Here is a 27,817-nt window from a genome sequence, read left to right on the forward strand (position 1 = left end):
ACTTCTCCTTGTAGAACCTCATACCATTGGCCTTGGCCCACTGGTCCAGCCCATCAGTTCCCTCTGCAGAGCCTTCCTGCCCTCCAGCAGACCAACACCCTCCCCCAGCTTGGTGTCATCTGTAAACTTACTGAGGGTGCACTCAAATCTCCTTGTCCAGATCGTTGACAAAGATATGAAACAGGCCTGGCCCCAGTACTGAGCTCTGGGGAACACTACTTGTGACTGGCCCGCCAGCTGGATTGAACTCCATTTATTACCACATGAGGTTAAGTTGCAGGCTCAGAGAAACTACTGTTGATGCCAATAAAGGTTCTGAAAAGACAATGGTTGAGAACTTTGACTAGTTAAGGCTGAAAAGGGAGAGTTTGAGTTAATTACTTTGGAAGATCTGCTTATATGAAGAATTGCAATCAACTTTTCTAAAACAGTCTATATTATTTGACTTAAATCTGTTGGCAGTAACATAGTTCACTTTTTTTTTTTTTTTTTTTTTTTTTGGTATCCTGGAACATTTCTACAAAATAAATGAAGTAATACATATAATTAGGTTAATTAAAATAAAAGGAATTTTAATCTTGAAGGGAAAAAAAAACCCACCTAATTTATTTCATTAGGTATGCCCTTTGAGATAATCTATATTCAGAAAACTATGAGTTAATAAGTTTACTTGGTACTGAGTTTTAATCACTGTTACTGAGAAAAGATAATTCTGATGTATAAAAGACTCTTTGTTACTAAAAAATTAATTAATTTAGTATTTCAAGAGTCTGTGGATTGGAAAATTCACCATTAAAATGTAAACATTGAATTGTTAAGATATTTGTGCCAATGTTGTAATAACTTCATTTTTGTATTTGTTATTAATTCAAGATGTAATTTAATTTTTATATTGTTCAGTTACTGATTAATTTCATAAAGTGACTATTGACACTATAGAATAACTTATATTGGCAATTATCGTTATCACTTGCATTATATAGATGCATATCCAATAATTAGATACAAGAAAGCATGTAATATTTCCCTGTAATAATGTATTCACTCAGTAATTCTTCAATAGTGAAATCCACTGTACACAATTTTAAGCCTCCCACCTTATCTTCTGGCTAAATTTATATTGTTTGTCTCTGTGTTCTGCCTTAATCTTCCTGAATGAATGACTTTCATAGTCTCAAGAAAATGTGAAAAAACAGCTAAGGAAACACACTTTTCATTTTCTTAGTACCTATTAAAACACATGTTAAGTATCCATTAATTATATTTCTTTTCATATTGTGTAAAAATAGGCTGAAGTTATATGTAGAGTTGTTAAATCATTTGATCAACTATTTTTATGCTGGTTTAAATCCAGAAGTCCTTCTTTTTTAAATGTTTTCTTACATTTTCTCTCATTTGTAAGTTTTATATTAGTTATTTATTATTATTTTCTTTGTTATTTCTAGCTTTATGTGGTGGAGATGTTAGAGGACCTAGTGGAACAATTTTGTCCCCTGGTTATCCGGATCTGTATCCAAATTCACTGAACTGTACATGGACTGTGGATGTTACCCATGGAAAAGGTAAATAAATCCTTTTCCCTTTTTCCACTTTTTTTTTTTTTTCTTTTAAATTGGGAAGTCCAGTGTTCTGTGCTACACATGTAGATCTAGCTTAGCAGCAATGAAGTAAGATTTGTGTTGCTGATTTTTGGTTTTGTTTATTCCTATTGTAGTCCTTCCTAGAATTTCAGAAGTGGACTAGGCCCTAATACTTTCCACAGAACAGAAAGTCAGAAACAGTTTACGCTACAAATAACAGATAGTTTGTTGTGTGCACATTAATTCATACAGGTGAAAGAGGGTGAATGCTTTTTCTGTGTTGATGAGAAAATGCTTTATCTTAGAAAAAGATTAGCTGGGAGTAGTCATTTATATTTGGATTTGGTATCAACAGAAGAATCTGAAGTGAAAAATGAAGTTGTTATTCATATTATGACGTAAAAAGGAATAAATTTAATGAAGGGAGTTGTTTAAAAGAGTTCTTATTATGCTAAATTTTACATTATGACTAGCTGTGGACTATGTCAGAAATGTCAGGAAGAAAATCACAGAATCATAGAATCATTTAGGTTGGAAAAGACCTTTGAGATCAAGTCCAACCATTAACCCAGGACTGCCAAGTCTGTCACTAAACCATGTTGCTAAGCACTGCAAATAGGTGTTTTTTAAATACCTCCAAATATGGTGATCCCACCACCTCCCTGGGCAGCCTGTTCCAATGCTTGACCGCCCTTTCATTGAAGAAATTTTTCCCAATATCTAATTCCCAATATCAGGCAATAACATCCCCTCTGAGTCTCCTCCAGACTAAACAACCCCAGATCCCTCAGCTGTTTCTTTTAAGACTTGTTCTCTAGACACTTCACCAGCTTTGTTGTCCTTCTCTGGGCATGCTCCAGCACCTCAATGTCTTTCTTGAAGTGAAAGGCCCCAAATTGAACACAGTATTCAAGGTGCATAAAGTCCTATTATTTTGGAGAAAAGAAACTGTTTCAGCTTACCAAGACACATTTTCAGGGTGGCAGCTTATAAATGACAGTTTAATATGCAGTTATGGATTGAATAAATAATATAGCTTAGAAATAAATGTAGAGGGGGAAAAATAATGAAACTCAGTAAAAGAACATTTGAGAGGTAAGAAAGAATTATATCATGAGTGATCGCAGAAACTGAGGGACAGGAGACTTTCAACAAAAGGGTGGTTAAAGGCAGGTTTTAGAATAAACATGTAATACTGGTTTTAACTTTTCTCAGAGAAAGGATCTTAGTAAGAGTTATTTCAAAGAAAAAAATAGAAGACATGCAGGAGGGGTTAAAAAATGCTTAGGACACAAATGGAAGTCGGAATTTCCAGGTAGCAAAATTTCCTTGAAAAAGTGCATCCTAGTTGCTTTTAGGCGAAAGCTTGGGGAACTAAAGAAGAAATGGGTCAAACTTTTATATTCATGTTGATATTTTATTTTAAGTACAGGAGTGACTGAGTAGTATTCTTGTACTATGAGTGGAAACAGCTAGAGAAGCATAAGAATTTAATTTTAAGGGAAGGACAGAAATTAGGATAGGTGTCACAAGAGAAACTATATATATATAGGTTGAGCTGATAAGAACTTAAGAAGGAGAACTGCATCTGTAACACTGGAAAGAATATAGAAGGAGGACTGAAAGAGAGAAGGAAGGCAAGTTCAATTCTGGATTTCATCAGTTTTCTCTGTGAGGGCATGAAAACTGTAACAAAATATACTGCTGATGTATTCCTCTAAGAAAGAGTTATTGATAACATAAAAAGACTTCCCTCACAGAGAATTGTGCTGCTCTGTGATCCCCTTGTTCTGTTTTGTACAAATAGCATGATAATTCCTCATCTAGATGTTAAATCACTCTGACTGGATGTCCCATTTAAAACTCCTTAAAGTGTTAAAAGTGGCAAAGTGTATCTCTCAAAATTACTGCTCCAGCTATTCTGCAGTCTCTTTTTACTACTGAATGTTGCCATTGTGTCAATATAATTTGCTTGTAAATATTCACAGTTGAAGAAGTACTCTGAAATTACTGAGCCTACATCAGATGCCACATTTGCCCTTGTTACCTCTAGGTATAATACATGTCTTTTAGAGTTGCAGGAATATAAGGTACTATGGATCTTTTGCAATTGAGAAAGGATGTGGGAAGAATATAACTGTTCTTCTGAATAAGCAAGAAAGACTGATGAAAAGTGTAAGAAAACGGTTAGCCCTGTAGTCATTTAGTTTGCACCCTATCTGAAAAGCCATTGGATTACCAACACAAACTATAATCTGGGCAATGAAGAGAAAAACAGAGGTGGTTAAAAGTTTCGCTTCATGGAGTAATATGTGACTGAGAATTATGCAAATTCTACAGTAAACATGGGCCCAGATTAAGCCAAAATTTTCAGGATTCTTGAAAGACATTTTATTAACACTATTAATTTTTCTTAAATTAAAAATGTGATTATGAAGGAAAGCACTTGGAAAAAATGATCTTTTTCTTATTATTAAATCTTTTTTTTACTGAAAACTCATCTAGAGAAATACTTAAAACTTGGGATAAGTAAAAGCTGAAAGTCTCAATATGGTTACATTTTATGTGAGGCTATTGAAAAAACACCATATATAATCAGACATCTGAGAAAACACATGCAGATATACAATATACAGAGAGAGCAATAGTATAAACATACATATTTAGAAGCACATACACACTGATACTTACGTATACACACATATATTGATACAAATCTTGTTTGTGTCAAGTTTTATATTATCATAAAAATAAATATGAATGCTATGTTGTAATTTGACTTGGGCATTTTGATTCATGCTGCTCAAAGATCTGCTGGAAACAACTGAAGAGATTTGCTGTGAGTAGGAAATAGGAAATATATTAACTTCTCATATTTTGTTCTTGTTTGCAAAAAGCTATTAATATTGTAAGTTCTTCCTGTAGTACTGCATGAGGCAGATAGTTCTCCTTTTATGGCAGTAAGTCACAGGCTTACTTAATGTAACTTGAAACTTCTAAGGGTAAAGTTCTGTTGTCTGAGTAAACTAGTCCATTAGGCACTTCTGTATTTAATGGACAAGTATATATGTCTTCAGTATATGAGTCATCTCACTCTGAAAAAGTATCTAAAGTAGATGGAATGAGCCATCTCCTGAAGGTGCCTATTTATCTTTATCATCTGATGTCCAGGGGGTTTATATAGTCCCCAGATGTATTGTCCATGGGGAAACTGAGTGACTAAGTCTTAGATAGTTACCACTTGGGAAAATTAATCCAACACACATGAATGGGTTATTTTAAAGTAAGGGAGAAAACCTTTGCTCTGAAAATCTCATTTTCTGCTTTATTTCATATCTAATTTAATTCCATCTTCAGAATCTCAAGGAGTATCTTCTATTGGACATCAACTAGTGATACGATTTTTAAAAAATAATTATTTTTCTCTAGCTTTTTTTTTTTAATTTGTACTTTCATGTCGGATTGCCAAGAAAATGTATATAACTATTAGCTCCATAATGCTGTGGGATACTTCTTTAAACACACATATTTATGTTACAACTTCATACTGCTGTTACATAGTAGCAAGCAATTAAATGCATATGTTTAGTTAAGACTTGTATTTTACACTTGGATATGTTGTATTGCTAAGAAAAACAATTTCTGTGTTTGTATATACTGCCTTTAATAATCTGCAATATTAATTTATATATTAATTTTACTGTTCAAGTGTATCTAAACTTATAGAATTCTGGAATGATTTTTCATTTGTGTTCATGTGGACCAGCATTATGATTCTTGAATGTTCATTAAAGCTTGGTATTATTTTATTTTATTTTTTTAAAAAATTGTTACCTAGGGAATGGAACATGCACTTTAAATATGGTTAATATGTCTAGCAATTTGTATTATTTACGAAGAGGAAAGGAAACATCTATCATGACAATAATTATTGTATTTTGTCTGTGGTTATTTGATGAAATGAAATTTGTGTAATATCAGTGGTGTATTTTAAATCATTTACTAATAGAACAGTTAATTTACTCATCCCCTGACAGTCTGGATGGCAATATTGAGAAATGACTGTACAGTGTTATGTCTTCCTATCTTCATTTCAGATTTTAAATATTCCCTTTATAAAGAAAGGGGCATGTGAGGCAGAATGAGAAGGAATCTACCTGAACATATCTTTTAAAATTCTTCTCTGGAGAAGATACAATCTGTCACACAGCATATATTAATGTGATTAGAATATTTTTTTAAGAAAACTAAATTGTACAGCTACCGCTGGGTTATACCTTGGGGTTTTGCTTAGAAATGTCATGGCAATCTGGAAAACTGATTGAAACATTCCCTTGAGTTAAACCTCGAGTTTGGTGTTTGAACAATGCTCAGTGAAACTCAGCTGTGATTTACAGGAACTCCATTATTTTGGGTTACTACCATAAAATATTCCTTTGCATATCTGACTTTGTTCTTGCAGTATACATGCATGCATAGAAAGGGCCAAAATTAATTTGGAGTGCAGTAAATGCAACAAATATGACCTGAATTTCAGCCCTGTTATTTATATCTATATATATATATCTATATATATGTATCTATCTCATGGTGTTAGCTCAAAATGTTGGTAACCTAACTTTGAGTCTGAAAAGCAGTGTGTGATTTTTGCCATTTTATTGCCATCTGGGATGCTCAAAGCAGATGAATGGCTTTGCTCTTGTAATCATCAAATTAAGAGTTTTTAAAATCCAGAATAGATTTCTTGGATTATCTAGTTTTATCCTATGCATAAAACACAATACTATCCTGTAATGTTTATATCAGTGCTACTAAGTAAGGATATGTTTATCTGGATCCGCAAGCTACGGCAAATGGGAGGTGGGCAGGAGGTGGAGCTATAAGAAGAGAAAGAGATACCAACTTAAAAAAGCTGGTAGTTTTCTAGTTTCTTTAAAGGGAAACACAATCTAGAGGTCTTTAAGATCTAAGGAATTTCTCTTTTGCTCCCATTTGTATGTCCGGCTGACAGCAAGACTAAGCATGTATTTCAAAGGTGCTAATATGTGCACACACACATATACAGCTGGTCACACAAACACTGACAAATGTCTTCATTGGCATGCACAGAAACACCAAGACCACTGAAACAGCCATGGACATTGCAGGCAGACAAATCCTCTTTTACCAGCTGGGCTGAAGGGAACAGAAGTTTGCTAAGATTGGCACAGATTCACACATGCTAATCCATGTGCTCCCACAACCTTCCAGGTTCATGGCTTAGGACTCAGCCCCCAGATCCTAGTCCGTCCAGGTACTGGTCCCCTGTGACCAATGGCCCTTTTTCCAGTTGGCCCTGACTTCACCCTGCTCACCAGGCAGCCCATGCTGATGTTCGCTGGTGGTCACACATGTTCTCACACTTGGGACAGAAGACACACTTGCACAATAAACAGTCAGGAACAGTGTTTAAAAAGAACAGAGGACAGGCTGTGGTGGTTAGGTGCAGGGCTTAGTAAAAGAGGCTCAACTCTCTATTTTCCCACTTTTTTCTCCCCTATCCACCATGATCCCTCCCCTCACCTGCTTTTGGCCCAAAATGTCCCACAAAAAGTTTTGCAGCCTACAAATGCCATTTTAAAATCTCATATTAAGTTTTACATAACTTCACAAATTCCCTCAAATAGTCCACAGTAAATTTCTACTCTCCATGAGACCCAAGAAAATCTTCTTTTCCCCATTCTAACCAGTCACTAAGTTCTGGTTGAACTGCTACAAGATTTGGGTGGTACATTCAATGGCCCATCTATGAGAAACTTGAGTTGTCTTTGTTACTGTCTCCACTAAATCCTGATCATTAAAATGTGTGTGTGTGTGTGTGTGTATAATTTATCACTTCTCTCATTTCTTGTGTTTTCTTTTGACACTGAAAGGTCCTTGACTAGGTATCTTCATAAACCAAGTGTCCTTACATTCCAGATACCCTTACAATCTCTGTTTACTAGGTGTGATTGAGTTGCGTTAACATAAATGTCTAATGCCATTCAGACAACCCCAGGGATCCAGTATTGTTAAGAAAACTACAAAAGAAATTTATCGAGAGCTTCTGAAGGTGCACATGAAGTCTAGAAAAGATAACGTCCAACACCTAAAGGGGCATGAGGGTCCTATGTGTAGAAAACTGAGTCAAGCACAGTATATCTAGCTTCAAGCCTGAATCATTGGTTTATAATGTATATGATAATACTGAAAGAAATATTGTATTAGAGGTCTCCACAATCACTTAAGGTAATGAATGTCTTAGCCTGTTTCTTTTTCTTGATTTTCTGTGCATTCTGCCTGAAGATCATGGTCAAACTCTTAGTTACAGAAATGCAGAAAAAGTAACTTAATTCTGTGTCTTGACCTTTAAGTCTTTTTATTTGTATTGTGTTCCAGTATATATCTTCCTTTCTAGATGTGTGATTTATATCTGATGGTTTGCAAAAAAACCCAACCATACTGTTGACATATATCACATCTTATTAGGAGACCTCCCTTTTTTGGGGGAGGAAATGCTGCTGTACTGTATGTGCTATTAGAATACATCATCTATTTTATAACTTCTACTGCTGCTATACAAGGATACTGCTTCCTGCAAGAAATAAGGTTTATCTTTCCCATTCTGCCGTAAACAGTTTGCAATTTTGAACATACATGGTGCGTCATTGGATTTTACATAAAAAATTAAAGTGTATGTCTCTGAATTCTATAAATCAAGCATCCATATTTTGCAGCTAAAGGCAAAATGAAAGGTGTGTCAAAACAAAAAGTCCTGCTGCCAAGATAATTCAATACTAAAGTCAGGAAATTTTTACTAGTTTTTAGAAAAATTCTAGTATCTTAATTTTCTGAACCATGATTCATAATGAAATGCATGAATTTAATCCTTAGCTTAATTACATTGATGTTAACCATGTGATAAGTAAATCTAATTCTACATTTTCTAATAGGTGTGCAGTTCACCTTCTACACGTTTCATTTGGAAGATCATCATGACTACTTACTAATAACAGAGAATGGCAGTTTCACACAGCCATTAGCACGTCTGACTGGCTCAGAGCTTCCTTCACCTATCAATGCTGGTCTCTATGGAAATTTCAGGGCTCAGCTGCGCTTTATTTCAGATTTCTCAATATCATATGAAGGATTTAATATTTCTTTCTCTGGTAAGGAAATACCTGTCATACCGGGCTTCTGAAAAATATTTTTTTCAATATTTTATATTAAGGAGGTGAGAAGTTTAAAATTGAAGTGATTTTGATGAATACATGTACTGTATTGTAAAATTGTACAAGTTGTTTCCTAAGTGCAGCATTTCCAAAGCAAGCAAATCTCTGTGCCTCTGTATAGACATTTCCGCTACATGATAAATATCATGGCAGTAAACTCTTAAGACACATTATCAAGCGAGGGAAGGAAACAGAACTAGTCTAATTTCAGTTAGTGAAATGCCAGATAAGCACAAGTGTCAATTATTTAGGCATTTATACTGGGTCATTGTTGTCATTTGTTTTATGTACCTGGGACATTTATGGCTCTTACAAGAGTGATAAAGCATGTTGTGTTACGCATCTTAAAAACATTGTGAATGTATTCATTAGTCTTACTTTTAATGTAGTATAATTGCCAATTTACCATTTACACATTCATTTTGGTTTTAAATCTGAAATCTGGATTGACAGTCAGATGGAAATACACAGAAATTACTAGACTGCAAGATGACAAATATGACTGTTAGAAAACATGCTGTTCTCACTCATACAAGCTGAGTTGCTCTCTTGTTTTCAGAGTATAATCTTGAACCTTGTGAAGATCCTGGGATCCCACAATTTGGTAACAGGATAGGATTTAATTTTGGAGTGGGAGATATTCTGACATTCTCCTGTTCATCTGGATATCGTTTAGAAGGAGCTTCTGAGATTATTTGTCTTGGTGGTGGCCGACGAGTATGGAGTGCACCTCTGCCAAGGTGTGTGGGTACGTGGTCAGCTGCTTTCATTTGCTTGTATGTGTAGTCATTGTCCATGGATCTGCAGATTTACAGCATGGAAAAGCATGGTAATATACCTCTTACTTTTAAATGTACTGTCACATTCTCCATATTTCCTTAGTCAAATTTATTTAATATTTACTTAATGTATTTAGTATTACAACTATCAGTGCACTTCATAGTCTGTACTTGAAAGAATTTTAAAATGAGGGCACAATGCTTACTCTTATTTTGATTAGTACGTTAGGAAAACTGGTTATAAATTTATACCAGCATTTACCAATTCAGATGCCCAATAATTGACTTTTTTTTGTAATTGCAAGCTTCCAAGTGATAAGTGTATTACAAAATCATTTAAGTGTAGTTGTAGCATATAGACCAGAGTTACTTCATAAAATCAGGTCCATGTATAGGAGTGCAGTCAACCTGGGCTTTGTAAGTTTGAGAACTGTATCCTCAGAATATCCTCAGAACAGTTATTCTGGTTTTAATATGGTAACTAAGATAACTGAGAGGAAACACTTTCTGGTGGTTCCTAACACTCTACTCACTGTAGAGGTAGCCTACATACATAGCTTTGACTAGAATCTTAACTTTTAATGGCTGATGTTTTCTGAGCTGAATTCTTCCTAAATGCCTCGATTTTAAATTCTGTTGAAAACTGTTAAAAACCCACAATCTATAAAGAGTAGGATAGTTACTTAATTGTCTTATTTATGAGTATATGCTATTTTGAAAGGTTTATATATGAAAATATCTGTATCGATGTGCATTTAAGTATTTAATTTTTTCATACTGAATTGTACAGTAAAATATAAGTTTCAGATATTGATTGTATAATAACTATTGATTGATTATGTGCTTGCTTTTATCCAGTGTTAGTTACTGTATCAAAATTTTAATATCCAAACTATTCCTGTGCTCACTTTGGTATAACAAAAGTTCTGAATTTGGTATATACATTTATGTATGTATGTAAGAGATGGTTTAGAAGCTGAGTCAGTGTAATGCATAAATAACAGTTATTTTTGTGTTGGGGTTGATGAATTTTTAACCATACTAATAATGAACAGTTGTGAAGACGGGTTAAATTTTAGTAATAAATTTCTGGAAGTTAGTATACTGGAAATGAATTGGTAAATTATCTGCAAAGAAGAGCTTGTGCAGAAGCATAAATGAAAAACATTGTTATTTAGTTTTCATGACATAGAAAATAATGTTCATGTTTGTGTTTGGGGGGGGTGGGAATTAAGAGAAGAGCTGGAACACAAGGAGTAAATTCTTTTCCAGTCAATGTATTTTCTCCTTATCTTCAAAACTGAAAGATGATTTCCAGTAGAATGACTTAATCAGCCATTCCCCGCCCCCCCCCCCCCCCCCGCCCCGTAAATATGGTGCTTTTGTCAATAATATAAATATACCGCCTTTGTCAATATGGTGCTTAATTTATATAACATAACAATGAAATTCAAACAACTGGAGAGTAGAAATTCATGTTGACCACTTCTATTAGATTCAGAAAAACACACATTGTTACTGTTGCTTGTCTTTGGCATTTCCTGCCAAAGTGATTCATGAGCTTTAATACTTCTGATTTTATATACACTTTCACGTACACACAACCTCAATGGGAACCAACCACTATTCATAGTATTTGTGTTCAGCTTGTCACTGCAAGAATATGATATAAGACAGAAATAGATAAACTGGAACAAGTTTGGTGGTGGGCCACAAAGATGGTTGGAAGCTGGAGTACTGATCCAGTGGTGAAGGCTGAGAGAAACTTGTCTTTTCAGCCTCAAGAAAAGAAAGCCTTGCGAGAACCTAATAGCAGTTCTCAGTAGCTGTGAGATCATTAAGAGGATAGAGCGAGATTCTTCATGGTAGATTATGACAGAAAAATGAAAGGAAAAGGCATAAACTGAAGTAAGAGTTTCAGACTGAAAATAAATGAAACCTTTTCACAAAGAAAATCTTGAACAGTGGAACATATTGCCTAAAGAGTCTATGCAGTTCCCATCCTTGGAGGTTTTCAAGATCCAACTGGTTGAATCCCTGAACACCTGCTGTGACATTTGGCTTGAGCCTGCTTTGACCAGGAGGCCAGACTAAAGACCTCCTAAGGTCCCTCCCAACTTGAATTTCCCTATGTTCTTGATCCTATTTGCTCTTGATAAGTATAGTTGAGTCCTGTGGGTCATGATATTTTGTCTGTTTTCTTAGTAAACGTTTATAACTAATACCTGTGCACTTTTGTTACATATCTTAGGTTTCTACTTTCAGCTATGTCTTAGTCCTTTGATAGTACAAGTTTCATAATTTTTAACTCATTTTGTGGTCTTTTCACGTGTCAACCATTTTGTTTTCTTTAAAACAAAACTTTGTGGATAAGGCAGTTCACTACAGAATACCCTTCCAATAGGTGATGGTGGGTAAGACTGCAGTAGTCTTGGTCTCCTTTGCCAGTGGCGACCTCCTAACAGTGTTTTTGCTGACATGCACAATCAAAGCCTGTTTTGTATCCTCAATCACTGTCAGACCATCATGCCAATCTTCATGTTATATTGCACATTTGTTTAACTTCATGCAACAAAACCCCACTAGTATTCTGGATGTAGTACTGTTCTTAAATATTTTTGGATGTTCTGAACACACGAAAAAATATAGTCACACTTTTGGACCGCAGCGTCACCACACAGAACCTAGAGGACACTCACTAACATGTAGTATTTGTTATAGACATGCTCAGGCTTCTCTAGATAGACTTAGCTCTGAGCAATGTAGATGGATGCCATATTTCACCACTTAGCCTGCAATCCAGGGGTCCCTCCCAGGGGTGGATGCATTTAGCAGTGTAGACACAAATAATGTGTAAATGTGCTTCATTAGCATATGATAAAAGTGCTTCAATTCACATGATAGTCACAGTTCTAGTCATGTGATGTCAGATAGTGTTTGCAGCCTTCAGAAAGAATAAAGGAAAAATTAGGGTGTCAGAACAATCGGTGTTATCTATGACTGATTCCTGGTTCCTAGTTGACATGGTCCTGATTTTTTTCTGATTTTAAGACTCTTAAGAAGCACAGAAGTTATGACCAATAAGAATCAATTTTTCTGGTGGTGTTCATATGTCATTCATGGGCTATAAGTGGACTTTGCAGTATATTGGACTACTGGTAATACTGAACTTGACTAAATGCAAAATTTGAAAAATCAATGGAATCATAAATATCTTTTGAAAATTACTTAAACAGGAAGAGGCTGAATTTAATGGATTAACAGTATTTTATTGGTCAATGTTTACTATTTTTTTTTGTTTCCAATCCTTAAAATACACTGTGATTTGGCTTATCAGATCCATTAGATTGCTTGAAATTTGCCATGCAGTTAAATAAAATAATCCTCATTCTTATAACTCATTTTGGTAGTACATGTTTATAGGTTCATGTATTCAGTGTCTCTTCTGGTTATACCTATCTCTTCTACCATTTTTTACCTGGCCAAAACTCTAGGTAAATTATCACTCTTCTCATCTCCCTCTTCCACCTCGGGCAGACATAGCAAAAGGCTAGCCCATCAGTTAAAACAGTCGTCTTCATGAGTCAGAGTTTCATACCAGCATTCATCCAGTGCTCTATGTGCTGTAAAGAAAAATAGTAATTTAGTTTTTTCATTACAATTACAGACAATTAACATATAAAGAACTTGCCAACATTTTTTCAATAAAACTGAAAATATTTTCATGTGAGATCCTATTAATTAATTAGTTAAAAAATATCTGTAAGAAGAAAAAGTGAAGAGTATGCATGCTAAAAATTGATCATATAATTAAATTAATGTTTCAAATTTTGTATTAGTTCTATCCTGCTTTAATATGTTAATTAATGATCTGGAAGTGAACTCAATGATAGCATTTGATTTGAATAGCTACAACCAGAAGAAAATGTTGAAGAATCTGAGAAACATTATAAGCTAGATGAATGAACAGATAAACCGTATAATAAAATAAATGTAAGGTTGATAGATGCCATGAATGGGAAAGAAGAAAAAACTCATTGCAGTTGTACTTCTCAGGAATTCTAAATGAATGGCTTTACTTAGGAAATTGACCTAAAAACACTGAAAACACAATAAAAATGATATGGCTATTTGTATAGAAGACTGGGGACAGAGACTGCTTGCAGTAATTAATAGTTTCACCTAAAATATTTCCAAATCTATTGCCATAAAAATACTCTAGAGCTTGTAGGAGTTCAGAGGAGGGTTAGGAACAAAGATAATGAGATTGTACACATTTTAATATTAAAAGAGAGATGATGAAAGTGTCTTTCTATAATAAATGGCAAAAGTAAACTAGATGAGGAGATTCAGTTCTCTTTTCCATTAGTGCAAGAAAAAGGACCATTTAGCAGAAAATAATACTTTAAAAACGTAAACCTATTAGAAATAAGTAATTTTCCTGTCAAGATTAGTTAAATTGTGGAAATAGTTCTGGTTAGTGATATAAAGAAACTAAAAAAGCAATTGTAGATATAGGTGGATAACATTATTTGGAATTCTTGCCAGAATATTTATCAAGCGAAGGCGGCCAATGTGCTGAGTCCTGAAGCAAAGTAGCTAGTCATAAGTGCTAAACCAAATAATTTACCATTGAATCAGAAGCCATCTTCCTCTTCTTGCTCAGAAGTTGGATATAAATTATATATTTTAATTAATATAATTATTTTTCAATTTATGAAGATACTATTTTTTCAACACTGAATTTGAGATTATGATTTAAACCCCAAAATTTTTAAATTTAGATTTAATAAATACAAAAGTAGTGTTCAAATAACAAACAAGTATTTGTTACTGAATTTGTAAAGACGAACTACTGAAATGATGACACCTGAATTTCATAGGACTGATACGGTGCTGGAATAATTTTTATAGCAAGTCTTTTCTACAATTACAGAAATATTTTCAGTATTTTTATTTAGCTGGTTCTGTTAAATGGCTAATAGCTCTAAAGTTGAGTAACTGTTACAGAATTAATACTGCTATTTGTAAATCCTGATGAACATGGTAATTACAAATGACCACATTCACTAGTTATGTGATTAGTAGAGGTTCACAAAATACATGTGTCTTGTTTATATAGCTGTACAGCGTTCCTGATATCCTAAAGTTACCTTTATAGTAAATGTACGTATTCTCAATATAGTTAAGTCCACTATATGATTGAGCTCATTTGGGGGGAGGTGTCTGTAGTCACTTGTGAATTGTATCACTTGTGTTTCCAGTATATGCCTTGTAGTTTTAGTTAACTAACAAAAATGTTAACATACTGCATTTTTTTATTTTTAATTTGTTTCACTTTCGTTGGCTGGTGTTTTAGTATCTAAATGAATGTTCCTTTTCAATACATCTAGAGATGTGTGAAGAATAATATTGTGTGAAGAAAAAATCATAGTAATAATTGAGAAATTGATCATTTCGTGATTAAATTCTGAAATCTTTTATATTTATTTAAATATACTCTCTCATGATTAGCAAGCGGTATGTTGTGGTTTAACCCCAGCTGGCAACTAAGTACCGGGCAGCTTCTGGCTCACTCACCCCTCCCCAGTGGGAAGAGGAGAATTGGAAAAAGGTCGGGGAGGGGGTTGTGTTGGGTGGGGGTTTTGTTGGTGGTGTTGTTGTTGGGTTTTTTTTGTGTTGTTGTTTGTTTGTTTGTTTGTTTGTTTTTTTAAAAAAAAGAGACCTTACAACTTTCAAGCAGAAGAGACACAGGCAGTACTCACATTTTTATATCTTAATGTATTGTTATTGTAATGAAGCCAGCCATACTGGTGAGCTATTCAAAGTTTTTGATCTACTGTTAGCATCTTTCTGTGCAGTTGATTAATAGTCATAAAACATTTTTGTTGTTGTAGTTTTGTTTTGTTTTCCTTATTCAGGCAAATTCCTCAATTTTTCAAAAACATTCAGAAATGCACATGATAGGAGACAAGAAAGAAAGGAAAAGTAGTAGCAGGAAATTTTGCACTAGACTACTTTTTTGAGACTGGTTTAGGGTTGGATATTTCTAATAGTTTGAATAGTCTACAAAATGACTATGAAATAGTCTGAATGTCATAAGATCTTAATCTACGTGAATGGGTTGACCCCAGCTGACTCATGAATACTCAACCCAGATGCTTGCTCACTCCACTGAGCAGGATGAGGGAGAAAATAGGAAGGTCAAAAGCAAGGGGGGGGCGGAGCGGGGAAGGGCAACCCCAAAACCATGAAGTTGTGGGTCAAAATAAAGATAGTTTAATTAGTAATGGGAAAAAAAGATAGAAGTGATGCAAAGGCAGTCACTCACCACCAGCAGACTGATGCTCAGTTGATCACCAAACAATGAGTTCTTTGAAAATAACTTCTCCAATTTTATTGCTGAGCACGACACTCTATGCCATGAAATATCTCTATGGTCGATTCAGGTCAGCTGTCACAGCTGTGTACTCTCTCAGCCCCTTGCCTACTCACTGCGGGGGCAGCCTGAGAAACAGAGAGGGCTTTGATGTCGAGCAGGCACTGTTCAGCAGTAGTTAAAACATTTGTGTTATCAACATTCTTTTGGTCACAAATCTAAAACACATACTGTATAGGCTACTATGAATTAACAGCATCCCAGCCAAACCCAGTACAATCTGTAAATAAATGGATGTATCTAATAACTAAAATACATAAATAAATAAAAAATTAAAAAGGTCAAAAACCTTTAAATTGCTTGCTTTGAACTCCAAAATGGATAGTGGATCTCTTTTTGGTTTTTTATTGAGTAACAGATTCTTGGAAAATATTTGAAGTATGAATAGTTGTTCACTTCTAGGTTTTTGTAGAAGCTTTGATTTTCCTAGAAGGAAAACCTAAACTCTGGATTAAGTCCTAATTAATCAACACTTTCAACAACGTCTTAGGCGCATGTCTCGAGGTTGTGATACAATGTGCAGGTATCATCTTAAGTTTGTGAATTTGTGGTTCTGATGCTTTCAGAGTTAGATGTCTCTGCCTAGTGCTCTCTATCATTTTTACTGCCATAGTTAGCTTACAAGAAGCAATTTAATTTCTTTTAAATGTGTTACAGACAGTAACAAACAAGCGATTATTGTTGCTTTAAAGGGAAAATAATGAAATAGATAAAATTAAACATTTCTGATAATCAGTAATGGAGTGAAGATGATTTCAGATCTGTAAGAATACTATTATCCTTTAGTTTCATGTTTTATTCAAACACTAACTATATGCAGTGTTCTTATTCAGCACACACACTGCTTTCTTGGAATTACCTTTATTTCTAGTGAAATATAAGAAGTGGTCTCTTTTATGCCAGGATTTCTCATGTCTTTTTTTTTCTCTTCCCTGATGTCTTCCATTTTCTTTTTTCTTTACTTTTTTCTTCCTCTCCTTATAAGGCTGTCCAATAGCCAGGTTCCATTACCTTTCATTATAACTGTCATGTCAGAGTTTCTAACCTGTAATTGTTTCTATGTCTATGTAAAGAAAATAATCTGATCTCTTCATAGCTTCCCAGTTGTGTAGGGCCTTTTCCTTTGGCTTTCTCAGGACCATACAATCTCTTTCCAGTCTCCTAACCCCTAACTGGAAGACACTGATTTTAAAATCTTCTTTTCTTGTGCATATAAGCTACTTGCATTTATGTTTCTCCTTATAACATTTTCTGTCCATTTATTTCAGTTAGTCATAAAGTCTCTGATGTTCTGGTCATACAGAATTCCAAGGATAGTCCTTACAATTATGAGAAGGAGACAAGCACACACTAAAAATCTATAGACAAATCCATTCATTTATGTTATGTTCATTGCACACTTATCAGATAATATTGTACATGGATCTTTGCTGGTAAAGTTTTTTGCTACGTTGACAATTTTTTCCTGTTTACTGATGTAGCTTCTTTGCAAAGCTTGAATTAAGGTGCTTTTCAGGAAATACCTGGTGAGTGAAAAATAGAAATATCTGAAAGGTTATATTGTATCAGAGAAAAAATAAATGCAGTGAACTGAAACACAATTATGGGACCAATGGAGTGAAGATTCTACCACAGATATGTCTGCAGTAATTTGCAAAGTTACTTAATTAGCAGGAGAGACATTTGCTACCCTCTGCATATCTTATTCCACATTGCCATTAGAGTCTTGCTGCAAAGCTTTATCCATTTCTGTGCAGACAAAAAAAAATTTAAGACAGGTTATTTTTAATAGTTTTGGGGTTTAGAAAGTGTTCTTTTGCTAGTTTTAACTAAGTTTTCTTTTAGTATGCCCTATGTTTTGGCACCATGAAATTTCAGTTTAAGAAATGTAGTATTCATTTGTAAATTTCTTATTGATTCCTCTCAGAACAAAGTAATCCTTATCTTTCTTTTGTTTTTCAGAAGTAAATTTATTCATTCAAATATTTATCCTATCATTCTGCATATTTTGTAGTTCTGTTATTTTCTTCAGGGATAAGATATCCTGACCAAAGCAAAATACAGCCAAAATACAGCTAACACCATCAGTTATCATAATGGCATTATAATATGATAAGCACTTCCTTAACATTTCTTATGCATTTTAATATTCTATATAAAGTTTTAACTGTTCCTGTTCACTGTGTGGAAATTTTCAGTAAGTGCCAACAGTTCTCAAATTATTTTGTGTTTGTTTGTTTGTAAGAATGTTATATTTAGTTTAAAGGCAAACTGTGCACATTGGTTGTTTAAGTTGTCCTAATATAGAGTGTGGTTTTTAATACATTTTACATTGTTAATACTAATCGAGAAGCTCATTTGTCATGCTATTTCTCCATCCTCCTTTGGTCAATTGCAATGCAGCAGCATATTGTTAAAAGTGTATGGGACTCCTCCTCATTCTTGTCAGGTGGAGCAATTAATTATGAAAAATAATTGTAATAATGTAAATGATTTTTTCTAACAATGATTTCTTTTGCATTTGGCCATTTTAGTAGAAACATTAACTTGCTGAAAAATTATGTATAGTTCCTGAAAGCAGGACTTTCCCAAATCTGACAGTAGATTTCATTATAACATAAACAATGCAGTCAGATAACAGACAAAAAAGTATGTGCAAAGTATATCAAAAGTCAATTTAATACACAGTCACGTGAATTTTTGATGTTCAGATCAATTCTGATGTAGATGCATGTACTGCAGATACATAGTAAGAAAATGCAGTTAGTCATTTTTGAGTCTATGGAAGGAAATAATTTCTTTTGGAACAATATCAAATAAAAGTAAAAAACACTATTCTTCCTGATTGAAGAAGACAATGTTCCTTTCATTTTATCCGTCAGAATAGGGTTCCCTGTACTTAACTCTGTCAGGATACCAAAACCACCTGGAAAATTTTGATGAGCTCATAACTCAGGTTATTCAGAGAAAAAGAATGCTTCAGTCACAACCTAATCCTTCCAGGATTGTCTTGTTATCTGCTCTTTTGACAAGGGTACATTTTCTTATGTCTGCCATCAGTTGAAGAGGTAGAACTTCTGAAGATTAACAGTTTTATAAGAAACAGTTTGTTGAGCACTGAATTTAAATACACATTCCAAAGTAACTGTTGATATGCAGTCTGCTACCGCTGTTGGTTAAAGATGAAGTCATCCTTAGAATGCTTCCACTTATTTGCCCAATCAAGCTGCTGCAATGTGCTTAGTCTCCTAACCAAGAGATAACATCTTTTTGAAAAACAGAATTACTGTTTGTGGCTCTTATGTTTTGATTCCAAGGGGTTGTTTTGAAGAAGATAATGGCTGAATTTCAACCTGTAGCAGCATGTCAATTATTTTTTTTTCCCCCGATAATATTTATTGGTGAGGATTTCATCAGCTGAATTGTGAGAAACCTTGCAAAATACTCTTAAAAGAGCATTTTTTTTAAGCAATTCATTAAATAATTGTTTTTGAATGGTTAAATTACCCAAACAGATGCATTTCATTCCTTGGTTACAATAACAAAGGCATTTTACTTCATTACAGCATTTAAATACACTAATAAATAGTAGTTTAAACTCATCTGGTTTATGATGGAAAGGTAGAATGAACACACATTCATAACCTGAGGCATAACAGTAATTTCTTATCAAAATTTTATTTATACTCATTTTATCAGTATTTTCCTTTCATTATTTTTCTTTAAGTTTTTGTTTATTTTCCTGTCTAGTACTGACATGATTCTATATTTTTGCTAAAGTCCAGAAACAGTGATTTATTTCAATCTTAGTGTTACATCCTTGTATTTTATATAAACCTGAATTAGAGCCTTTGTAAAAACATAACTGTATGTTAGAATATTTTCCCAATTTTTTTTTTCCCTACAAGCAAAATGTGTAGGGTAGATTCTAAGTTTCAGCTGAAATAAGTGTATTTTGGGGGGTATTTTTGTTTGTTTGTTTTTTAAGCTCTGTCACTAAAACAACCTGAATTTCCTCTCTGTTGAATAGGGAATGTTACTAAAATGCAACAGTATAAGCCAGTGCGGAAACGTTTGTCATTTGTGGTAACAGCTCTAATGGTCACAGCCTTTCTGTTCATCAACGATTTTTCCTTCTGAAATAGTTTTATCCCTTTTCTCTCTTCTATATTTCCCTCTTTACATATTTTCCATTAATTTTATCCTGATTTGCCTCTTCAGTCTCTTTATCTGTCACTCACTGTAATGCTTGTTAAAATTCTATTCCAAACACTTTAAACAAATGACATGTTTAATAAATGTATTTATTTTGAACTTAAGAACTCTATTAACATTTTTTCCCTGACAATTTTTACTCAACACTTAACTGCACATAGTAGTATTATGGGGTTTTATTTATGCTGTCATATTAACATCAAAGAATAGAGGGCAACCATAGGTTACCAGAAGTTCCATGTAATTTTAAGCAACTTAGCTGCGTGTTCATGTTTATAGATAGAAGTGGAGATTGGCAGATAGAACTACCTACGGTATAGTTTTGAAAGTCTTACAATATTAATCACATATCTTCCCTGTTTGATTCAGCACTTACTCAGAATTATACTGCTGTTTTTCATGGGTTTGGTGTTTTGTGGTTTGTTTTGGGGTGGTTTTGTTTTGTTTTTTGGGTTTTTTGGGTTTTTTTTGTTGTTGTTGTTGTTGGTTGGGGTTTTTTTAGTCATAAATTGCACTGGCAGGAGGCAAGTAGAGAAGCCAAGCAGTAACTGTTGATTTTGTGAGAATCCCTCTGAGAAGTGTACAAAAGCAGCTACTATTGTGGGCTGCAGTGTGTTCTTCAGTGTGTGCTTCTGTGGAACTTTAATTATATAACTGAATGCTATGGGAGAAATTCCTTTACATGTGGTTTTCAAGACTGCTGTTACTAAACTTGCTTTCTTGTCTGCTATCACGAGGATTGAGATCACACATAGAATCACAGAATGGTTTCATTTGGAAGGGGCCTTTGAAGATCATCTAGTCCACCTCTCTGCCATGGGCAGGGACATCTTTCACTAGATCTGGTTGTGCAAAACCCTATCAAATCTGACCTTGGCTACCTCCAATGATGGAGCATTCACAATTTGGAACACAGCATTCTCCCTCTAAAGTAAGAAAAGTACAATCAGATTGGTAAATATTATGACATGAAAAATTGCCTTTCTTTTAAAGAGGAAATATAGCATTGTTCTCAAATATTAGTTAATGTCGTAACAGATAGCTCACTGCTGTGGTTCAAATTCTTAAAAATTGCTTTGAATTACAGTTCTGACAAAACCAGGTTTTGGATCAACTTAATACCATAATTACCTTGTGCCTTTTGACTTTTCTTTCTGTCTGGAATGGGAAAGGATATCCCACAAACTTGAAATTACAATCATCTTACTCATATGTGTTATAAATCAAACTGACCTATGCATCTTCAGAGTAGCAAATAACCATTTATTTGAGAATTAAATAAAAGGATAGACATGATCCTGTGGACTAGAAGGTTTTCTGCTTCTGCCTAGATTATATATATCCAGCTGTTCTAAGACAAAGTGATAACACCTGAATTATTTGAGTATTTGTTCTGTATGGCAATCTATTTAAACGTAGTCATCAAGCGTTTCTTCTGCTTTAGTCTGTTCCTGATTTGACTTTCTGGACAATGTTTGTTTTAGCTGCGTAGACAGAACAGTTAATCAATGGGGTTTTTTTCATTTAACGTACATATTTCATATACAAAATATGTATTTCAGTATTCTGGATTTTGCTCAAACAAGTCTGGGGAGGAATTTATAATAATGCTAGTAAAGAACAGTAGCTCTTAAAATAGATATCATGGATTGTTTAAACATCTTTTCAAACCATTAAAAGTACCACACAGTTTTGCACAATACAATTACTTATTTTGTGAAATTATAAACTAATGAATTTCCCTGTTCAAAAAGACTGGGCTGCATGCTTATAAGATTGGGTAAGATAAATGGCAAGAATATTGAATTGATCTTGAAAAACAAACATAAACCCGGAAATTTTAGTGTTACAGTTAAATTTAAAATTAATCTAAATATCTTAAAAAGAGAGGAAATTCTCTTGTCCTTGCACTGTAATGACCACATATCAGGACTAAATAAAAAGGAAGGAATTATAATAGTTTGTCAGCATTGATTTTAAATACCTGGCATCTCAATACAAAAAATGTCTTAATTAAAACTATGTTAGTCCAAAATATAATAGTAAATGAAGGTTAGTTATTAATGCCTAATATAGCCCTGCCACAATTTTATGTTTTGGTTTGTTTTTGTTTTGTTTTGTTTTGTTTTTGTAATTAAACTTAATCATTAAAATCCTTAGTTACAAAGTTTATTTTTTGGAATAATAATAGTATTACTTGGAAATGCTTTGTTATACTAATTTTTAATTCTTAATCTTAAACCTAATGCTTTTTTATACTAATTTTTAACTCTTAATCTTAAACCTATTTCATTCCTTCTTCTGTCCTCCTCCTTTGTCTATTTTTTTTTTTTTTTCTCCTGGGAGTTACTATTGTTTCTACTTGTTTATTAATATTTTTTTTTCTATTGTTCATCTGGTAGATATAGTTTAACCCTTTTTCTAATGTAATTTATATCTTTAGCTATGTTGTTATTTTATTAAATGTATATTAGATAAAAAATGTTTTTTTCATTAATTTGTGAGAGAATGTGTGTATCTGCATGTATGTATATTTATACATGTGCATGTATATAAAATATATACACATATAAACTTCTAGAATACTTTTACTTTCATTTCATTTGCAAGTCTTTATGAATTTCTGTGTTGGAGAAGTAAAAATAAGTGTATTTCCTCCAAAACAAAATTCAAGAAAGATCCTTTAAAACATTATACTTACAGAATGTGCCATTAATATAACTCTCCATATTATTTAACATACCTTTATTAAAGTACTGCCATTTAGAAATATTCTTGTAAACTTCAATCACTGTCATGAATGTATATTTAGAACTAGATTTTAGATATCAATAAATGTTAATAATGCTGAACTAGATTGCATTAACATTCTCATTACCACCATTACTAAAAATGTTTATGTTTGCCATTAAAATATACCCTAACATTCTCTTTTAATTGCAGCTGAATGTGGAGCCTCCACGACAAATAATGAAGGAATCTTACTGTCCCCCAATTATCCTCTTAACTATGAAAACAACCATGAATGTATTTACAGCATTCAGGTGCAAGCAGGGAAAGGAATCAATATTTCTGCCAGAACCTTTCATTTAGCCCAAGGAGATGTTCTTAAGGTATGTGATCATGTAATTTATTTGTTATTTCTAATCTTGTATTTCCTCATGTTGTTGATCTGTCTGTGATAGTACAGTATCAGGTAAGTTTATATTAATCATATTTTCGAAAACATGTATCTAAACCAGTTCCATTTCTACAGTTAAAAATTGGGCCACCTGAGGTGTTTCCATAATATCTTTCTTGTATCATATATTTATGACCACATGTATTTAAAAAAGAAATTAAAACTGTAAACCAAATGTTGCCTTAATGTGTATTCGTATTCTATTTTTAGTGTTAAATATTCATCAGTTACTTTTTTGGTGAATTCTGTTTTCTTCCTTAGCATCATGATAGCCTAAGCTGTGATATAAACATAATAAATATTACACCCAGAAGCTTAATTTAATGAACTGTCTACATACTACATTTTGCACAAGAGGTTTCTGCTTTAAATGACTCGAATCTTGTGTGTTATGTAACATCTCCTGCAAAATGATAATCACAGCAATTACATGTGAAAAGAATTTTTGCATTAAACAAAGACTCAATAAAGGGAAAAACAGTATACTAGAACCTTCCACATTTGTGTAGAGTGAATTCACCCTATAAAGTCAGTAGCATTTACTTTCTTTTGTTCATAGATTTTATTACTGTACTGCCCAAAATATACCTTTCCAGATGTGTACATTGCTTAGTCAACTACATATTCAAAACTGGTAATGATCAGGGTGAGTGTCTTTTAGCACATACCATTTAAATGCAATAAAATACCCATAGAAGGGATTAAATAATTGTTTAATTTTTCAGAATAATCAATTTAATTAAACTTACTTCTCTGAATTCAAAGGAACAAGAAGTACCATGGCAATCATATCTGATTCAAAAACAAAAAAAAGTTTTTCTGCCGTATTCTGCGATGTAGTTACTAAAATGAGGATTATGGTCACATATCTTTCTAAGAAACTACTTCAATTCAGACTGGGTTTTATTTTATCTAACTTTAGCCATCTGAGCATTAGGTTGGGATTTTTGTACTTAGATGTGAGACATGGGCACTTCCAAACAGGAGTTAATTATACCTTTAAGGCATAAGCACACCTAAACAACCAATGTAACATGAAATCAGGCAGTAAGTGTGGGGGAGCAGAAGTTTATTTAAAAAAAATATGTATTATGTTCTTATTAAAACACAAGAAAAACAAAATAAACCAAAGGCTACTAGATGCCCAGCATGCGCAGTTATGTTTATTTTATTTTGGCCTCACTGCATGCTTCAAAGATTTACTTTCAAAGATGCTTTGTATCTATTAACATACACATAGCATGGAAAAACAAACAAACAAACAAGAAAACAAACAAAAAACCCCAGCTACTCAAGTTTCTGTTAAAACATCCAGATGGTGTATGCAAGTGTGTAATTTTAACAGTTTTGGAATTTCTTAGTGAAGCAGAAAAATTAGTGAAGTTATGGTAAGATCTTTAAATTAACCAACGTTAGCATAAGATTTGAACTCAGGTCTTATATCTGAACTTGAATTCTTATCCACCCAAATCACTGTCCTAATACTTCTGTCCATATTTAAGATGCCCAGCCAGGAAAAGTACATTGGTGCATTTTACTCAGGAACTTTTCAGTTGGAACCATTCAACTCTTATTATCTTCGTGTAAAAGTCATAGCACTGTAGGGAGGAAGCTACAGTTATATAAATATAAACTTTTACGTAAATATAAATGAATATGAAAATAAAGGCATTCACATTTTTTCTTTTTTTGTTCCTTAATCATTTAATGCAGATACAATTTTGAAAAGATCTATGCACATAAGATTTCTCAAGTGCCATTCCAGCCATGTGCACTGCAGATGTTTAACTAGAAAATACTAACTCAGAGGCTTATAAAAGAGAATTTGACTTCAATATTGCTACTCAAGTAATGTGAACTTAAAAGTAATGCCAAATTAATTTTAAATGGAGGGAGGCCACCACTCAACTGTAAATGTCAATGGCAGAAATATTTGCTGTGTTTTGCAGGTGTATCTATTAGATGAAAATATCTAGTAAATAAAGTGTTTGTTTCTCATGTCAGCATCCTTGAATTATAATAATGAGCTGAAGTTCCTCTCAATCTATTAAAATAAACATATAAGAAGTGTTCTTTATTGTGATTATAACTTTTCAGCTTATCTGACAATGTAGCAAGACAGAGGCACTTGACATTTAGTATTGCAGCAAGGAATTATATCTGTGGAACCCATTGTAACTTGTCCTGCCTCATCTCTCAGATTAAAGTCTTACAAATGGTCTTAATCTCACCAGACTCATTTTTTTTCACATGTTCATTTGATAAAGGAGTCTTGTTTCAGGAAATACAAAGCAGCAGTCACAAATTCCAAAACTCTTCTCATGGAACCAGTTCTGAAGTTGTATATTGATCTCTGTTATTATTGATTGCTTCTCACCTCCAGGAGCTGAAAAAGAATTAGTGGAAGATTTGTTGTGTGACTGACTTGGAAATATGCCTAGTATTTACTATTAATATCTTCAAGATCAGAAAAGTAGTCTTGGGTTATCTGCATTTTTTTTTTCTGGTATTCTCTTAGACTGATTTGCATTAATCCCAGTAAATCATCCTTGAAGATAAGTTTGCAGAAACTTCCTTTTATTTTTGTGGAACTGATAACTAAAATGAAAAAAGGGAAAATACTGCATAATTTGCCTATTTTGCTGACTGTGGAGAATACAATTTTGGCTACAGGAGTAGGATGTTAGGGTTATACTTTAGTTTTTAAGTGAATCAATAATCATCAACAAATGCTGTAATCCTATCAAATATATACCACTTTGTTATAAATGTAAATACTAATGCCTTGACCAAATGCTAAGAAATCTCTGAGGTAGGTAAAGAATAACAAAGTCTTCTGGAATTAAAAATGGCAATGGAAGGAGGTTAAAAAAGAAAATAATCAGATTATCATCCAGTCTTGCAGCAAACAGCTGAGTGATGTATGGTAAATTACAGTTCCCTTTTAAATATGAACTAGGAAAGGTTAGGAATTCACTGCCTGGAAATCTAGGTTCTTAAACAACAGCTTCCAGACAGGGCTTCCTTTCTTCAAACACAAATGATGCAGCCCCATGGTATTCCATAGTTAAAGCTCAGTTTTTTAGCTACAGAATTTGGTTATGAAATAGGTAGTCTCTGTTCTGCAGAACTGATAGATGAAAATGTTGGCAAAGGAATTAATCATATACTTTGTGTTACTTTTTCTTTCAGCTAGTATTTTAGATTACTAGAGATATGCAGATAAAATTCCATTCAAAGTCTGAAAAGATGTAAATAGTCTACAGAACTTTTGATGTGTTGTTTAATCAAGTCAGGGAGTTTGCTGCCTACCACATGAATTAACTGACCATGGATCAAATTTATACCTGACAAGCACGGTGATTGAAACAATGAAACAGCTGGACTGGGAATAGAGCGTTAGTGGAAAACAGCATATTTAACACAAATAAATCACCGCCCTTACTGTTACTCCCAGGGCAGAGAAGGAGGAGTGCCCATTTATCAATTCTGAACTGGTATAGAACAGAGGTTTCAGAACATATAATTTGTTTTTCATTTGTTTCATTTAGTATGCAATTGTCTTTTTGATGTAACTGCTCTGGCTACTTACATTAATGTTGTAGTTTGTTTGTTTATTGTTTGGCTGTTTGTTTTTTATTGGAAACTCTGAAATAATATATAAATCTATATTCCCCTCCCGCCCTGGGCTATAACATGCTCTTGATAGTGCCACATCTTGTTTTAATATTTGTAAAAGTTACAGGGTATATGAAGAATACATCCATATAGTCACTGTATGCTAATCCATTTAATATAAATCTCAGGATCTGTGTAGCAATTGTTTCCTCCTTTGTAATTGTAGATAATTGAGTTTGTGCAATATGTTTTCAAAATTCAAAATTTTTAGAGTAAACAGCCAAGGTAGGTATCAGGGAAAAAACAATACATGGTTTCCAAAGTATGATAACATTTCTACCTGATTTCCACTCCCCCACCCCCACTCCCCTGCTTTTATCTCCATCCACCAGTTTTGCTTGTAAACTCTGTAGTCTCTGATAGCTGTAAGGAAACCCTTTAGATCTGCTGGGAAAGAAATGGAGTTGCCATTGTTCTCCTTGTGTGAATAGTCCATTGTTAGTGGTGAACACTTTTATCAGTTGAATGTAGGAAGTATTCTTCTATGGCAAAGATCTTCTAATATACTTTTCTAATTTACTGGGGGAAAGGCATCTTTTATTAAAACTGAAGCTTGAACAAAGATAATATGATTGTTTTCTTTATTTTTAGTTCATTTCAACATAAATAATATAACAAATAAAGAATTCAACATAAATAAATAACATAAATGTACCTATGCATGGTGCTTATTATTGAGTAGGTTTTTTTTAATG

The 27,817-nt window shown here is 33.5% G+C and overlaps 1 protein-coding gene across 3 annotated transcripts in view; it reads left to right on the forward strand.

The window, feature by feature from the left end:
* Positions 1 to 27,817, forward strand: part of CSMD3 (CUB and Sushi multiple domains 3) — a 725,150-nt gene that overhangs the window by 445,009 nt on the left and 252,324 nt on the right. For all 3 annotated transcript variants that reach the window (XM_056333378.1, XM_056333379.1, XM_056333380.1), the window contains 4 exons: positions 1,446 to 1,562; positions 8,552 to 8,767; positions 9,390 to 9,578; positions 23,207 to 23,376. In XM_056333378.1, the coding sequence (XP_056189353.1) occupies positions 1,446 to 1,562; positions 8,552 to 8,767; positions 9,390 to 9,578; positions 23,207 to 23,376 (692 nt within the window). The remainder of the gene's footprint in view (positions 1 to 1,445; positions 1,563 to 8,551; positions 8,768 to 9,389; positions 9,579 to 23,206; positions 23,377 to 27,817) is intronic.

The sequence above is a fragment of the Falco biarmicus genome, chromosome 3 (assembly GCF_023638135.1).
Source record: "Falco biarmicus isolate bFalBia1 chromosome 3, bFalBia1.pri, whole genome shotgun sequence".
Taxonomy (NCBI): Eukaryota; Metazoa; Chordata; class Aves; order Falconiformes; family Falconidae; genus Falco; species Falco biarmicus.